The sequence below is a fragment of the Hyperolius riggenbachi genome, chromosome 8, assembly GCF_040937935.1.
Source record: "Hyperolius riggenbachi isolate aHypRig1 chromosome 8, aHypRig1.pri, whole genome shotgun sequence".
Classification (NCBI taxonomy): domain Eukaryota; kingdom Metazoa; phylum Chordata; class Amphibia; order Anura; family Hyperoliidae; genus Hyperolius; species Hyperolius riggenbachi.
Window position 1 is genome coordinate 241,409,267 of NC_090653.1, and position 18,091 is coordinate 241,427,357.

General features: G+C 41.7%; 1 protein-coding gene across 14 annotated transcripts in view; it reads left to right on the top strand.

Moving 5' to 3' along the window:
- Nucleotides 1-18,091, top strand: part of DNM1 (dynamin 1) — a 231,507-nt gene that overhangs the window by 144,000 nt on the left and 69,416 nt on the right. For 10 of the 14 annotated variants that reach the window (XM_068248443.1, XM_068248447.1, XM_068248442.1 and 7 more), the window contains exons 14-15: nucleotides 3,456-3,467; nucleotides 17,341-17,454. In XM_068248443.1, coding sequence (XP_068104544.1) covers nucleotides 3,456-3,467; nucleotides 17,341-17,454 — 126 coding nt within the window. The remainder of the gene's footprint in view (nucleotides 1-3,455; nucleotides 3,468-17,340; nucleotides 17,455-18,091) is intronic. The other 4 variants (XM_068248451.1, XM_068248448.1, XM_068248450.1 and 1 more) reach the window with 1 other exon arrangement.

Below are 18,091 nucleotides of genomic sequence, written 5' to 3' on the forward strand. Positions count from 1 at the left end.
GTCATTAACCCCTCCTGAGCCCCAAGTGCAGCTGTTAATTATTCCTGGTCCCTAAGTGCAACCATTTTCTTTGCTGGGTAGACTTATACTTGAGTCAATAATTAGAGTCGACTTATACACAGGGTCGACTTTTATTCAAGGATATACGGTAATCAAACTAACTGTTAATTGTTCATCAAATCTGACAACAATCCATAATTTCTAAAGAAATTGTATATAGCCACCTTCAGGGGCGTAACTGCAGGGGAGCAGCCTCTGCAACTGCAGGGGGTCCCAGAGTTGTAAGGGGGCCCCAACTACTACTTCACCCCTCCAATAAAGGGGGCCATCCTTCAGATCAGGTGTTTTTGTGGCTACACGGGTTAAATTGGTTTTGGGCCCCATTAAAGTTGTGCTGGTGGCCCCATGATTTGTAGCTTCGCCAGTGGCCATCTTTATCAGATCTTATGCAATAGAAATTTCCAACCTGATGGAAGTTTGAAACAATTCCATAAAGATATTGTTTGCTTTTTATTGGCAGGGAGAAAACAATCATACCTGATTTCTGGCCATTATGATTATTTCTGATCAGAAATGTCATTGATCATCCATCGATATCATGTCTGGGCAGCAGTAAAATATCCTGTTCTTCTTTAGCTTGTCCAACCTTGGGAGGCAACACATTCCCATGTTAAGCTATTTACACACACTAGATGTTCATTAGAGGAAACCATTTTTCCTGATCATCCTGTGTGTACAGATCTTTAGTGATCCTTTGTGACAAATTATTGATGAATGGCACTGCTGTTATTCTTGTTCTACAAGTACCAACCAAACACCAGAGCTCAACTTAGAGCTTCACCTTTCATGAGTCAATGAGGGCAGGATAAAGTGAAGCCAGTGATTTTGGCACGCGGCTCTGCAGTCTTATTGACCCTAATGACGAGTAATAATAATCAGGCGCTCAGGCGGTGAGTTGGGTGCTTGATGCGGGTAGCTTATGTAGCCAAGTAGTAACCAGTTGGCTACATAAGTAGCTAATCGGATACTATTAGGTTTGTAGTAGAGCTGCCGATCGTTTAGGTATTAGAAGGGGAATTACTTTTAGGCATTGGGTGGGGGTGGTTAGTTTATGGCATTGGGAGGGGGGATTCATTTTAGGAATTAGATTGGGGGGAGGGGTAGTTTTATGCACTAGGAAGGGGAATTCGTTTTACCTTAGGTATTAGGTGGGGTGAGGCAGAGTTCGTTTTAGGCACTAGGAAGGGGGATTAGTTTTAGGCATAAGGTGGAGGGTTAGTTTTAGGCAATAGGAAGGAAAATTCATTTTAGACATTAGGTGGTTGTTGGTGGTGGTGGTGGGGGGGGGGGGGGGGTTCATTTTAGGAACTAGGAGCAAGGATTAGTTTCAGGTAATAGGTTAGGGTAGGTGGTAGTTGTAGTTACTTGGAAGGGGGATTAATTTTAGGCATTAGTTAAGGAATTCCTTTTAGGCACTAGGAGAGGGCATTAGTTTTAGGAAATGGGGGGGGGGGGGGGGGGGTAGTTTTAAAGAGGAGCTGTTAGGTATAAGGTCTCAGAGAAAATAAACACATATATCAGTAGCTAAAGATTGGCTGTACTTACATTACATATGCATTTCACTGTCCACGTTTGTACTTCACAGAATTTTTATATAGTATATGCAGAGATTGATGCTCCTGACAGCTCATGGCAGGTTCCATGTTTTTCTGTCAAATGTGTCGTCATGTCCTGCCTGCTTCCTGATCACAGAAAAGCTCGTACTGAATGACACAGTGTGCAGTGAATATTAATGAGCCATGTGGCTAGGAACAATAGCTGACTCCTGCAGTGTACTCTGCCCGGAGATTTATCAGTGCTACGCGCTGGACTGATTACAAGCTGCTGTAACGTCTCATTAGCAGCCGAGGGGAGGGCCCCAGAATGCTTTGCAGTATAGTATGCGGCTTGCGTCTTCTTAGGTCTAACAGCTTTTCTGATAAGAACACATCAAAGGTAAGAGAGATTTTTATCTTCAATAATGCCTTTATGGCTTCCTTCTAAACTGTTTAACACAGGAGAATAGAGGTTTAAATTAGCTTCTGCAGCCTGACAGTTACTCTTTAAGTAATAAGGAGGGGGATTATTTTTGGGCATTAGGTGGGGTAGGGGGTGTTTTAGGAAGGGGGACGGGACTAGTTTTAGGCATTAGGTGGAGGGTTAATTTTAGGCACTAGGAAGGGGGATTAGTTTTAAGCATTAGATGGGAGAGGGTAGTTTCAACCAGTAGGAAGGAGGATTAGTTTTAGGCATTAGGTAGGGGGTTCATTTTAGGCACTAGGAGATGGGCTAATTTGAGAATGAGTGCCAGGTTTATCTATAGTAAAATATCAATAATTTAAATTACCAATATTTTTACTATCGGCAACTCGTGTGCAGCCAACTCATGCAGTGGCATGCTATAAGTACTTAGGATGAAGGCAGCAATTTTTGGGCCATAGTCACCTCGCCCTTCTTCAGGTTCCTTCCTAAGGACGAGGTGGCCTAATATGTAATGTGTACCCTAAGCTAGGTACCCTACTCTAATTGACTAAGAAAAAGTGAATGTAGGTTAAGCTCTGGGGCTTAGCATGTACTTGGAATGTTGACCCAGGTTGGTGGATTCCATATCACACTTTGAGCACCCACTATAAAGTGGAAAGCAAAGCAGGCATAGAAAAGCACTTGTTGTTATGCTCTTTTTAGTCTTATGGAAGAAAATTACTTTACAAATGGTGTTGTTGGTTTTTGTTGTGTTTTTTTTTTCCTCCCGCAGCAGGGCGCTTCTTGCTCCCCCTTCCTTCCGTATTCTTTCCAAATTACAGTACAGACTGCTCAGTATAATAGGCAATCCGCATGATCTGTACAGCTATCATCCGCAAACTGTCACCCAAAATGATCACTAACAGTCATCACCAAAAGTGTGTATAAGTCTTTAAACACTCTTTATTGGAAATAGCATAGCATCTGTGGCCTTGCTTTATGCTACAGAGCATCTACAATACACCGTTCTGCTTTTTCCTGTTTTTGCCGGTCTGAGTGGCACAACTTGTGAACTGTTGAAAAGCCATTGATTAATGTTATGTGAATGAGGACTGGCCTGACCCCCGTGGCACACCCGATCGGCAGTGTTCTCTTGCATTATTACATTTGCTGGCATTGGTGATGTAACACAGTAAGGCCCATCCGGATCATATCACATGGCTGGCAGGCTGCAGCGTCAGCATCTCAGGCCGCAGGCTTGGCACGTGTGCCTCTATGTGTGTGTGTGAGGTGAGACTCTGCCAGGCCGGCATGTCATGCACGGGGCTGTGGGATCTGCAGCAATTACACCTTTTGGTTTTGCACCCGCGCTGCTAGTAATGTATCTCCCTCTTCTTCTGCTCCTCTCTCTCTCCTCTCCACTCCGCTGCTGTTGCTATGGTTACCCTGTGCAGGATGAGATCCTGGTGAGTAGTCGGCAACGGCTGATGCGTCAAGCAGCGAGAGTGCATCAGGGCAGCGTTTGTGCAGGCACTTATCACATCCAGACAAATAAACACCAGCAGGCAGAAACGTCCAAAAATCACTGCCGCGTCTGATCTCTGGACGCAAGAGTAAACCATCACCGTTTGTAAACTGCAATGCAAAATAAATCTGATAACATTCGAGACACCAATGCCTTGTTAAAGGACCACTATTGTGAAAAAACTGTAAAAGTTAAAATACATACATATAAAATGTACATTTCTCCCAGAGTTAATTGCACTATACATTACAATTTTCCTATGTTGTTGTCACAGTAGGTAGTGAAAAGCTGACATATCTGATAGATTTTGGACTAATACATCATCTCATGGGAGATTCTCAGTATTACCTTTATTCATTACAAAAGCTCTCCCTGGAAAGAATCTACACAAAGATGTCAGCCAGCCTCTCTACTCGCTTGCACAGTATTCTGGCCGTTGGACTGATCAACTGCAGTTTAGTAAGTGTTTTTATAAATAAAGAAATAACTGAGAAAACCCCATGAGGAGATTGACTAGTCCAAAACCTGTCAGATCTTTTCACTACCTACTGTAAGTGACGGTGAAATGGGAAAAAGGTAATTTATAGTGCATTTTACTCTGGGAGAAATGCACATTTATATGTATGTATTTTAAATTTTATAATTTTTAATGATAGCTATCCTTTAAGATTCCTTTAAGGAAAATTGTAATGTACATATGAAAGTACAGTTATCTGTTTGCCCACCAAAGTGCAAAAGTACAAAATATATGAAACCCCCTTTCTTAGGTTATCTGTATACAAAAATTTGGCAGCTATAATCTAGTATATCACAAAACAGCACAAAATGAGGGTTTACAATGCATATAGTATTGAACAGTAAAACATGACCTTTAATACATCACATTTAAAAGAGATATGTACAGGTAAGTAAAAACTGCACAATACATCATGGCAATGTCATTAAGCGCAGCCTGACATGCGTTTCGTGACTATAAAAGGTCACTTCTTCAGAGGCACGTGGTAAAGATAAAGATCTCCATGATCATATAACAACATACATGGATCCCGTCACATGAAGGAATGAACATCCACCACTGTCGAGTAGTATCACAAAGACTATTTCGTAGGGCAAATACCCCGTGAAAAATACTGTATATACTCGAGTATAAGTCTAGAAATTTAGGTCTGTTTCACTTCATAAAACTATAGGGGTCGACTTATACACAAGTCACAGGCAACACTGAGCACACGCAGTAATGTGTGTACTATTAGTGACATTCCCTTTTGCCGCAATTTACCCAGCGGTAAATGACACTTTGAGGAAAGGAAATGCCAAGAAAACACAGGTCTGAAAGTCCTGGCCACAACAATTAACAAGGAAAGGGGCAGGGGGGAAAAAAACTGGGCTGCATAAAAGGAAGTGAATAATTGCAGTATTTGGGGGCCTGGAAATGGTATTGGCTGCACTTAAGGGCCAGGAGAAGTTAATGGCTGCAATACTGTATGCAGTGCAGTCATTAACCTCTCCTGAGCCCCATGTGCAGCCATTAACTTTGCTGGGTAGACTTATACTTGAGTCATTAAACATTTCAGCTCATTTTAGTTGAATATTGGAGTTGATTTAGGCCCCGTTCACATCATCAAACACGGACGGCCGTGCGTTCGGAATGAAACGCATACAAATGCACGCCATCCGCGTTTGTATGTGTTGTGTGGCTGATCCCATTCACTGAAAGTCAGCCGCGCATTTTGGGAAAAAACACTGGTCCGGAACGCATGCAGTGTGAACATCAGTCAGTGAAGTCTATGCACTTTCTGATGTTGTGCGTGTCTGCCTCCTGCAAGCATTGCCGAAATCCGGACGGCAATGCGTACAGTGTGAACGGCCCCTAATATACAAGGTTGACTTGTATTTGAGTATATAAGGTATATATCCAAATGCCACAGCACAAGGAGAAGTTAGTGTTATAAACGTCCAAGGATTTCTCTGGATATGCCTTTGTCCAGATGCAGAGAGTATGGCATGCAGAGAGGGGACCGTTCACCCAAGACGCCAGATCTTTATCTGTACCGTACTTCATGACTCTGGAGAAGAGACCTTTTCGTGGTCGGGAAATACTAGTTAGGCTGCATTGCTATGATGTATGTTTTTTGTTAAATTTGATGTATTAACCACCCTGGCGTTCTGATAAAATCGCCAGGGTGGCTGCGGGAGGGTTTTTTTTAAATAAAAAAAAAACTATTCCATGCAGCCAACTGAAAGTTGGCTTCATGAAAGCCCACTAGAGGGCGCTCCGGAGGCGTTCTTCCGATCGCCTCCGGCGGCCAGAATTAACACGGAAGGCCGCAATAAGCGGCCTTCCGTGTTTCGCTTACCTCGTCGCCATGGCGACGAGCGAAGTGACGTCATGGACGTCAGCTGACGTCTTGACGTCAGCCGCCTCCGATCCAGCCCTTAGCGCTGGCCGGAACTGTTTTTTCCGGCTACGCTGGGCTCGGGCGGCTGGGGGGACCCTCTTTCGCCGCTGCACGCGGCGGATCGCCACGCTGCAGCGGCGATCAGGCAGCACACGCGGCTGGCAAAGTGCCGGCTGCGTGTGCTGCTTTTTATTTCATTAAAATCGGCCCAGCAGGGCCTGAGCGGCAGCCTCTGGCGGTGTTGGACGAGCTGAGCTCGTCCAGACCGCTCAGCAGGTTAAAAGTTATCCCTCTTTCACGCCCTATATATATATATATATATATATATATATATATATATATATATAGGTCTGAGACTACTGAAATGTACTTCTTCGAGACATAAATTAACTATGGTCTACTGCTTATCCATTCTACCCTGCCAGTGGTAAACAATAGTGATGAGAAAACAAGTAATGAGCACAATAATAAACAGGCCAAGATCCATGTCCGTGGACGAAATACAAACTACAATATATATACAGACATCCACGACATACCAAAATCAATACTGCAAAGCAACCACCTCCATGAATATCAAAAGTTTATTAAGGAATGAACAAACATATAAAAAACAAACAAATTAAAACCACATAGTGGAACCTACAAAGTGCAGAAAATATACAGTGGGTTGCAAAAGTATTCGGCCTCCTTGAAGTTTTCCACATTTTGTCACATTACTGCCACAAACATGCATCAATTTTATTGGAATTCCACGTGAAAGACCAATACAAAGTGGTGTACATGTGAAAAGTGGATCGAAAATCATACATCATTCCAAACATTTTTTACAAATAAATAACTGCAAAGTGGGGTGTGCATAATTATTCAGCCCCCTGAGTCAATACTTTGTAGAACCACCTTTTGCTGCAATTACAGCTGCCAGTCTTTTAGGGTATGTCGCTACCAGCTTTGCACATCTAGAGACTGAAATCCTTGCCCATTCTTCTTTGCAAAACAGCTCCAGCTCAGTCAGATTAGATGGACAGCGTTTGTGAACAGCAGTTTTCAGATCTTGCCACAGATTTGCGATTGGATTTAGATCTGGACTTTGACTGGGCCATTCTAACAAATAGATTTGTTTTGTTTTAAACCATTCCATTGTTGCTCTGGCTTTATATTTAGGGTCATTGTCCTGCTGGAAGGTGAACCCCCGCCCCAGTCTCACAGTCTCAAGTCTTTTGCAGTCTCCAAGAGGTTTTCTTCCAAGTTTACCCTGTATTTGGCTCCATCCATCTTCCCATCAACTCTGATCAGCTTCCCTGTCCCTGCTGAAGAGATGCACCCCCCGAGCATGTTGCTGCCACCACAATATTTTACAGTGGGGATGGTGTGTTCAGAGTGATGTGCAGTGTTAGTTTTCTGCCACACATAGCGTTTGGCATTTTGGCCAAAAAGTTCAATTTTGGTCTCATCTGACCAGAGCACCTTCTTCCACATGTTTGGACTTCTTATGCTTTCTGTCAACAATGCCTTTCTTCTTGCCACTCTTCCATAAAGGCCAACTTTGTGCAGTGCATGACTAATAGTTGTCCTATGGACAGATTCCCCCACCTGAGCTGTAGATCTCTGCAGTTCATCCACAGTCACCATGGGCCTCTTGACTGCATTTCCGATCAGCGCTCTCCTTGTTCAGCCTGTGAGTTTAGGTGGATGGTCTTGTCTTGGTAGGTGTACAGTTGTGCCATACTCCTTCCATTTCTGAATGATCGCTTGAACAGTGCTCCGTGGGATGTTCAAGGCTTTGGAAATCTTTTTGTAGCCTAAGCCTGCTTTGAATTTCTCAATAACTTGATCCCTGACCTGTCTGGTGTGTTCTTTGGACTTCGCGGTGTTGTTGCTCCCAATATTCTCTTAGACAACCTCTGAGGCCCTCAAAGAGCAGCTGTATTTGTACTGACATTAGATTACACACAGGCGCACTCTATTTAGTCATTAGCACTCATCAGGCAATGTCTATAGGCAACTGACTGCACTCAGATCAAAGGGGGCCGAATAATTATGCACACACCACTTTGCAGTTATTTATTTGTAAAAAATGTTTGGAATCATGTATGATTTTCATTTCACTTCTCATGTGTACACCACTTTGTGTTGGTCTTTCATGTGGAATTCCAATAAAATTGATTTATGTTTGTGGCAGTAATATGACAAAATGTGGAAAACTTCAAGGGGGCCGAATACTTTTGCAATCCACTGTAGCTAGTATGATATACAATACCACAGGGTCAGAGGAACAATCCCTCATAATATACAATACAAGCAACTGAATAACCAAGAGCTGCAACAAGAGAAAAAGGCATAATGCATTAATTGTGCAAACAGCCTAACTTCTAGATACCCACATCTCCATAGCTGCAGCTATCCAATGCACACTTACCCTGGTAACGATGTTGTCCACACAGCGAGGCCCAGCTCTGCCTATCTAACCTGTGTCGGACATCAGTCCTTCATCGGAGATCATCTTCTGTCTATCCAAAGAAACTAGAAAGGACACTAGAGCCTGCCTTATTGCAAGTATCAAATTGCATATCGCAGTGGCATTCATCAATTGCCATTACCACACACCTGCCATCAGAAGCTCCGCCTTCTGTCTACCTCATAACTCCTTTGGGCATACAGCACAGACTCAGGCAGGGGTCACAAATGAGTCAGAAGAAAATTGGACAAATTTGCAGTGTCAGACGAGAGCAGCTCACTGTCGGCAATGGGGAATCAGATGCAATGTGCGAAAAAAAAAGCAGCAGTGTTGGTATTTTTTCGCACATTACCTTCCCTTCCCTGCGACTGCCCACAAGGAAGCGTTATGTATAATGCTCGCATTGCAAAAAACGCATGCGATTCTTGGCAAGCGTGACCCTTGCCTTGTCACTAGGCCGCAGTGTTCAGATTTATGTATACTGACATACTAGATAAGAGGAACAAATCATTTTTGGGGTGACATACAGGTAACTATGCTTATGAGCATCAGTACAGTTATGCTTGAAGTATTCCGCAGTAAATTACTTTAGTGACGTTTATTTGTCTGGATAACCATAGTGGAATTATTCTATAGTTATCCTCAGTTTACCTCACAGAGCATCGGAAGGCATGACGCTACCTCATAAATAGCTTATATGCACAGACTGATAGACAAATAAGGAATTTTAAGGGCTCCCAGATGCACCCTCTTGCCGTGCTCAGTCCCCCCTTGTGTGTCCTCATTTCCCTTCCTACTGTTCCTTTCATGCTATGAACATTGTGTGTGAGAGTTACATTCCAGACCTCGTCAAGCTGCCTCAGTATCCTGACGGATTACCAGTGGCCTGGTATAGGAGGCAGTCCTAGTGAAACAGTTAAGCAGGATTTATTCAAAATTTGTCAGAGAAAAGGATTACAGCATCGCTATCAATGTGCCGAACATCAGGGAATTATCACTGAGCTGCATTATTCTCAAATAATGGAGATTGTATCGCTCATCGCCCTTAAAGGATAAGTTAACTTACAAATTTAAACTCACAAAGACCTTTGCAACATTTAATTACAAGGCAGTCTGGAGTCGAGATCTTTTTTTCACACATGGCCCCCCCACCCCCACCTCTGACAGCCTGAAGTTGGAAGTAAAAATCCTTGTTTTTACCTGTCGCACAAGCAGGGGTGTACCTGGGTAATATAGAGAATACGGCAAACACTGAAATGCGCCCCCCACCCCTGGTCAGAGCCCCCTTCCCCTCTAAAAACAGCATTGTTTTTCATGTACATTTGTTATGGGTGCCTGTGTTTTTGGCTCGGGATATTGCTGAAATATTTTTTGGGGGGAAATATCTCTTCGTATTCCCTCTCTGTCCTCTTTTCTAACACTAAGCTGAGTGCGCCCTACATACATAAGTTAATAATGGCAGTATTTGTATAGCGCCTTTCTCCTGTCGGACTCAAAGCGCTTGCGAGGCAGCCACTAGAGCGCACTCAGTAGGCAGTAGCAGTGTTAAGGAGACCTGCCCAAGAAACTTCTTACTGAAATAGGTGCTGGCTTACTGAACAGGCAGAGCCAAGATTTGAACCCAGGTCTCCTGTGTCAGAGGCAGAGCCCTTAACCATTACACTATCCAGCCACTGCACTGCAAGTTAAGTAGCTATGTTCCACAGATACCAGAATTAATCTGAGGTCTGAGTGACTAGGACGCATGGGGGCAGGCATGTTGGGGTAGCACAGGGGCAGGCATGGGAAGCAGCACAGGAGCAGGCATGGCGCCCATGGCACAAGCCACATCTGCACCCCTCTAGATACGCACTAGAATAAAAGTAAAAGTGGGATAACTTTGAAGAAAAAGGCCTTCCTTCTCACAGTTTGACTAGGCCGAGGAAACAGGAAGTGAGAGACGCTTTCTGGAAAGACTATATGGTCATGTGAACTTAAAGTTATTTGACATGAGCTAGTGACAGAGATCATACATGGAAAAACACGGCTTTGGTAAACTCATGCCTGTGGTTGGTCTGAATGTGATACTCTTTTTGTATGTTTAAAGCCATAGTTCACTGTCCCACCATGAACATAATGTTTACCTCATATAGGAGTTGGTGCATTATAATAAAGCACCACTTAATATGTGCTGCTGCTGGTGCTGTTAGTATGCTTAGTGACTGCAGCTTAAGACAATTTCATGGTGCGGAATATATTCAGCTCCATGAAAACCAAGAAAAAATATGAGTTAGGTTGGGGATCCTCCCAACTTGTATAATGGAATACTGTACAAGTTGGGAGGATCCCCAACACTCGCTAGGTTTCCCTGTGCTCACTTCCAGCTCCTATAGATGGGAGTGGTGGCTTATATAGATGGGGCATCTATATAAGCCACCACTCCCATCTATAGGAGCTGGAAGTGAACACAGGGAAACCTAACGAGTGTTGGGGATCCTCCCAACTTGTATTCCATTATAAATGGTATGCCATTTATAAAGTTCAAAGGGGCATGCTTGAATTTCCCAATGCCCCTGCATAGCCCTAGCCGGGTCTTAAATAGAGGCAGAAAAAAAAGTTAAGTAGCCAGAAGACAACTCGTGTTTTCCAGGTACTATTCAGAGACTGAAAACTCTAAGCAGCACACAGAGAAACCTTCTATAAACAAGGGGGAAAGAGGCGCCAAAATGATGATAAAACTGTTAAAAACCGCTAAAAAAAAGGTCGAGGTGGATTACCTCAAATGACGACAAATTCATATATAAGACTCACAAATTTAATTAAGCATTTGGCAACGCGTTTTGTGGGTCCTTGCCCACTTCTTCAACAACAGAGATGGCCGACCTACACTCATGCCCATTGTTCTGCTCTTCACCCCACCCGACGAAAGCCGCTCCAGTGACTGCCGCACCGCCATCCCTCCACCCTTCTCCAATCAAACAGATGAGGCTCTCAGCTGTATCCATGGAATACATCTGTACAGTAGTTGTCCACTGCAGTGTCGCCACTGCAGGATTGAGTTCAGTGAGATAAACAATTGTATCTATAGTCCTATTCCTAAATTACCACAGTCTTATCTTTAAGTTTGAAGGAAATGACCAGGCTACTTAAAAAAAAAGATCTACTTACCTGGGGCCGCTATGTCCCTCGCCGTAGCTCCGCGCTCTCAAGCCTGCGCAAGCTCGGCTGTCAATCAAGTCCACGTTGTCTGGAGTGTACTGCAAAAATGCAAGTTTAATGTTTTTATTGTCTCAGCTCAATGACATGGTCTTTTATTAGAGTATATATGAAATGGCCGTGTTTCATTTTGGTGCAGGAAAAACCTCTAGGTAATCTCGGGGGAATATAAAAAATATATTCCCCTACTGATTACCTAACTTTTTCCTTTATGTAAATAATTTGGGGTCTGGCTATTGCCAGCACCTGAATTACGGTGATTTTATTGTAATTCGTGATCCGCATATTGCCAGCTCCCAAATGACTCTGTGAGCGCCGCTATAGCAGTGATTAACATTATGGCTTATCACGACACCCAAATCCTGCGCAGCGCGGGTGCCGAGTGGGGGCCGAAATCACCGGCTTGGTTTTAATATTCCACAGCTTCTATCTTGTACTATTGACCCTTTTTATTTATTTCCTATACCCAGAAGTGAGTGTTCTGGTTGGAATTGGTTTTCAGTGAAAGTTCTGCTACAGTCTGACTAACTTTAAATTTACATACGAGATACCTTAACTCTTAACCCTTACAGTGAGAGGAAGAAAAATGGAACACAACGTAGTTTTATAGTTCTATGTAACCATGGGAACATACATATACATGTTTATCTCATCACATCACATATCGGTTCAGGTACCCTTTATGTAACTTGACCTAGTGGCAGAGTTGTTCAGGCAGACAGTTATGCACAGGTAGCAGCCAATAAAAGTTATCATTTACCTTCACATTTAACTATGGACAAGAGACTCATTCATTTGAAAGCATTGATCTCAGGCAGTACAATAGACAGTCTCATTGGGATCTTTCCTGACTGACACCTGAAGACTGTTAAAAACAATACAATTTAATAACAAAACCTTAGGGCCTGGACGGCATGCTGCAGATTTCTGCAACCCGCAGCCAAAGCCTTATAGCCGTGCTTGGCTAGTGGAAACCGACAAGGATGATCCAACTTCAGTCAGCTTTAGACTGGTATTTCATCCTACAACAAATTTATATTTGTGACTAGTTCTCTTTAATGCCCTTATAGTCATTCTAAGCAGCTCCAAAGAAAATGACCCTTTTAGCCTAAATTCAATGGGGCTGTTAGACGAATCTTCTTCACAGATCACTGAGGAGAGATATGAAAGGTCTGGAGTTGAATATCTTACACACTGCAATTCCATCCATTCTATCTGCTTTGCTGGAAATGAGCACTGTTCAAATTACTGATGTGAGATTACGGGGTTTGGCAAGCTTTTCCGCTCTAATGACAAAGCAGTATCATGATGTTTGCAGTTTGTGATGCCCAGGAAGGCTGGCTGCCATTTTATTGTCTGGCCAGGCCTTGCACAGAACAAGATGGCCGATGTCTTGCTCTTTTGCTGTGAGTTTGTCTATTTCGCCTGAAGTGTGTGCATGCGTCTGCTAACCATAGCTTGTTCCATCCCCACAAACAGCATTATATTGACCTCATCATCTTTCATGCTTGTCTTTTCCTTGTGTGGCCTCATAAAAGAGTGATGTGTAAAACTAGGGCCCTGAGGAGGCCCATGTTATCTCCTCTCTGCCATACATCTAAGTACTGGGTAATACATACTGCTAACTGATTTTTTTTGTTTTTGTGAATTTGCAGCTTTTGTTTTATTTTATACATTTCACTTTGCACTGCTTTAGTTTATTTAATGAAATGGAACTTGAATCAGACGTGCAGTAAAGTTTGGTCAGCCTCCAGAATTAAAGTTTAACTTTAGCCAGTTTTACATAATATCAGTAAGGGTTAAAACTCCTGCAAGGTGCTTATTGTTGTCTGTGCCTCTTCTGAGGAGATTTCAGGTCACCTCCCATACTTGTAACAGTTGGGCAAAACAGAGAGTGATCGGTATCTTGAACCAAAAAGAAGTCACCTGTGGTGAAAACTGCAGGACAAAACAATTATTTGATCCAGAGATATAATCAGGAAATTGTATTCACGGTAAATAAATTGTTATTGTTGCCAAAAGTGTCAGGAGGAAGTTCCTCAGTGTCAAAAGAAAGTCCCTCCCCTTTGACATTGTAAGCCTCCCTGTTGGTCCGTTGGATGGCTTCACTGATCAGTATGGATATTTAGGAGTTCAGCTCAATTTTCCCTCAGTTCCATTTTCCTTTATTACACCTCGCTTCTCTGGAACGCCTGATGATTTTACATATGCAGTGTTTACTATAGGTATCATGTGACTGCGAGATTTTCCATCTCATTTGTTTTTATGACCTTTGCTTCTGGGTTGTGTTAAACTTTTCCATTGGCTTACAAACCTGTCATGTCTGTATGAAGACCAGAGATGGGCAATGAGAAGTTCATATTTCCAGCTTGCATGTATGTAAATTGTTTGCAGCTTGGCACTGGGCTAATGAAAATCAACAGGAAGTTCACCTGACTGGTCTAATTCCAAGCTAATTTGCATAAAAGTTGCATGAAGCTGTGATTATTAGCATCTCATTGACAATCTTTGATCAAGAGTTGCACCAAACATTTCTTTATTTTAATTAAAGCAGTCGATTAAATAACTAAGGCTTAAACTAAAGATTGTAATCATAAATAGGGATGGTAAATGAGATGCAAATCATTTTAGAGTTGATGCAGGATTATGCAAATGTATGCAGTTGAAAATGGACCAATCGAATTTTACCTTAGCAGGATTTGATTGGTTCATTTTTAAGCTGCATAATTTTGCATCTCGTTGAACATCCCTAATCATAAATGCTAAATAATGAAATTAAGCTGCATTTTTTTACATTTTATACAATAGTGGGTATAACTCGTATGGCAAGAGAGGAAACTTTTTAAATAAAGCATAATTGGCAAAGAATACCCAAAGACCGTTGTTTGGAGTGGTTCTGGTAGACATATATGACATGTCGAGGTGGTTAGTGAGAGGCAAATAATTCTGAGTTGCAAAATTTGTATGCAGATTTATGCAGCTTTAAAAATAGACCCATTGATTCCCGTCTAGGTGGAATTTGATTGGACCCTTTTTTCAAGCTGCATATACTCACATACAACTCAGAATTATTTGCATCTAATTGACCATACAACTTATGACAATACAGAAACTGAATTCAGCATCCTTTTGGTTGTGCAGTGAGCGCTCTCTATAGTGATCACAATGTAATTGCCCTTAGGAGGGACCGATGGGTTGCAAAACGTAGGCTTCTTGTTTTCTTCATGAAATAAAGCTTGTTTGAAGTGAAGGAGGTGCCAGCTTGAATATTGTTTATTGCAAGCTTTGTGAAACAAGGAAAGGGATAAGAAAGATTTTACAGTGGGCACACACTGACTAAATAATTAAATGAATATTGTGAAAAAAAAAAAAAAGCAATTTTATTAATTACATTACCGGTATTTTCACTATTGTTCCTCTTTAAGGACTCTAGGCAGTAGGGTTTCTTATTTGGCAACCCACCAACGGTAGCAACATAATTGCACCCTGTAGTTATAATAAAACACCACTTTTCTCTTAGTAAACTTTACAAGTGTGATGCTGAGTTCCTTTCACTGTAAGGATAGAATATGAGGGTACCTAAAGCCTTTGTGTACATGTATCTGCGAAATAATCTCCATGCTCAAGCTGCATTTTTATGTATTGGGGTTTGAACATGGATTAAAGCATATTGCAGCTACACTTTAAATATTCAGCTTTTTGTTTGCAAACGCAGCTCCAGGCAAAACTAATGTAGATAAATGTAAACTGTCCTACCTGTTCAAGGATTATTTATTTTTATCTTGCGATTATACAACCACACTGCATTGCAAGATGATGCCTCCTGTCTTATTGCCTCCTTTACCTGCCTGCTGAATGGACAAATCATCATTAAAACAATAGCAATTAAGTGTCATGTGAGCAAACAAGTGACATGAACCCACACAGGTGGGATAGATGGGACTCCGGCCTGCCTATGCAGTGTAGAAGGGGTGTGTAAATCACAAGACCTCTAGCACAGAATTACTATTCACTTGGCAGGTAGAATTGTTTGTCTTGCATATGTTACACCAGTTTGCCTGGAGTTCTACAGTTATTAAAATGAATCGGAGGTGAGTGACTTATGGAGGCTGACATATTTATTTCCTTTTAAAGTGGATTCGAGATAAACTTTTACTCATTGCATAATTGTGTTCCTTTCATATAGTTTATAGGGCATTCCTCAAGCCCAATACTTTTTTTGTTTTTGTTTTAATACTCTAATTCCCTATAAATTAAACAAGCCTCGACCAACAGCTTCTCCAGAGTGCCTTGGCACTCTCAGCCTTAGTAGCAAGGGCTTATGGGAGCTTAGTCTGGGCAGGAGGAGGAGGTGTTACTAGCTAGAGATTTCAGAGGCAGAGGGGAGGAGGAGAGGGGAGTGAAGTTTTCACAGGCTGAGGGCTGGAGATGCAGATCAGCTTGACTGTGTGTAATGTGACAAACAGAACATGGCTGCTCTCATTGTATCACAGGAATAAATAATCATAAACTGGTGAAGCTGTCTAAACTTTAGATAAGATATATAGACAAGTTACTTGTTATAGTTAGTTTTTCATCTCGGATCTGCTTTAAACAATGCAGATTGCCTGCCTGTCCAGCGTATCCTCTGCTTCTAATACTTTTAGCCAGAGACCCTGAACAAGCATGCAGATCAGATTTTTGACAAAAATCTGACAAGATTATCCACATGCTTGTTTCAGGTGTGTGATTCAGACACAGACCATAAAAATCAGCAGGACAGCGAGGCAACTGGTATAGCTTAAAAGGAAATAAATATGGCAGCCTCCATGTGTCTCTCATCTTGGATACCTTTTAAATATAAGCAGTGTTTGCTAAACCATGACAAAAATCGTGATATCCCTACAATCCTCTTTAACACATATTGCTAATAAGCTAACTTAACAAGCATGCAGATCAGATGTTTCTGACAAGATTAGCTACATGCTTGTTTCGGGTGTGTGATTTAGACACTACTGATGCCAGGATAATCAGCAGAGCAGCCAGCCAACTACTATTGTTTAAAAAGACATACATATGCCAGCCTCCATATCCTTCTTAACTTCAGGTCTCCTTTAAAGGTAATCTGAAGTGAAAATAAACTTATGATATAAGGATTTGTATGTGTAGTACAGCTAAGAAATAAAACATTAGCAGCAGGGATATGAGTCTAATACTGTTTCCAGTACAAGAGGAGTTAAGAAACTCCAGTTGCTATCTATTCAAAAGAGCTTCACTGAGCTATCCAACTTTCAAAGTCGCAGAGAGCTCTGTCTTCTGAAGCTTATTATCTCAACTGTCTGTCACTGTATTTTGTTTTTTCTGGAAAGTTCAAAAAGTCTTTAGCCTGCTCTGTGTAGTGTGTAAACTGCAAATATTAGAAATTGATACAGTGTTCTAAAAATACTATATAACTGAAAATAAAAATATGAGACTATTTTCTTTGCTACTAATGTTCTATTAATTATCTACACAATCCATTCATTATATCCTTTTTTTTGCTTCTGTGTCACTTTAACAGTTTGGGGAGCAAGTGTTTCATACAGCATATATGTTACCCACATTAGCCAATAGGATTTTTTTATTTTGAGTTTGGTGAAGCATAGGGAGATTGTGATTGTTTGTATTTTGCAGCTCTACTTCTGCAAAGAATATTTTTGAAAGTTGGAGAGCCAGTCTCCAGATTGTGTGTGGTTTGTATCTTTGTCTTCCCTGCAATAACAGTATTGCCTTTCTCTGAACAGGTCATCCGGAAGGGGTGGCTGACTATCAACAACATTGGTATAATGAAAGGTGGCTCAAAGGAATACTGGTTTGTCCTCACAGCAGAAAATCTGTCCTGGTACAAAGATGATGAGGTACGTACTTCAGAGGTTGTTTAAAATTGTAACCAAGAATTGAACTTCATCCCATTCCCATGAGAAATCTTTTCCTTTTCTCAAACAGATCATCAGGGAGCTCTGTATGGCTGATATTGTGTTGAAACCCCTCCCACAGTGTGATGTCAGGACTATGACATCACACTGTGGGAGCCTTGTTGCATTGTGGGAAATAACAGCTGTTTACAGCTGTTTCCAACTGCCAAAAAAGCAAGCAGCATCTCCTTCCACTGACATCACCTGCCAGCAGTAAAAATGTCACCATGTGATTAATGTCAGAATGTAAATCAGGAAGAGGAAAACTTTTACAATGCGCAAACACTGACTAAAACATTTATACATTATTGTAAAAATGAAGCTCTTTTTTATTATATTATTTTCACTGGAGTTCTTCTTTGATCCTTTAGCAGCCAATTTATTTAGAGGCTTGAAAGTGCTCCAGGCCAATTTGTTTTAGCTCATTTTTTATTTTTTTATTTGTTACATTTTCTCGCTTGTAATTAGCACTGCTGTAATGTGTATTTATGGCTACTAGGGGGCAGTTTAAGACAATAAAAGAGGACTTCTTTCAGTTTCTATATTTTTTGCTAGCAGAGCGAGATCTAAGCATTCCAAG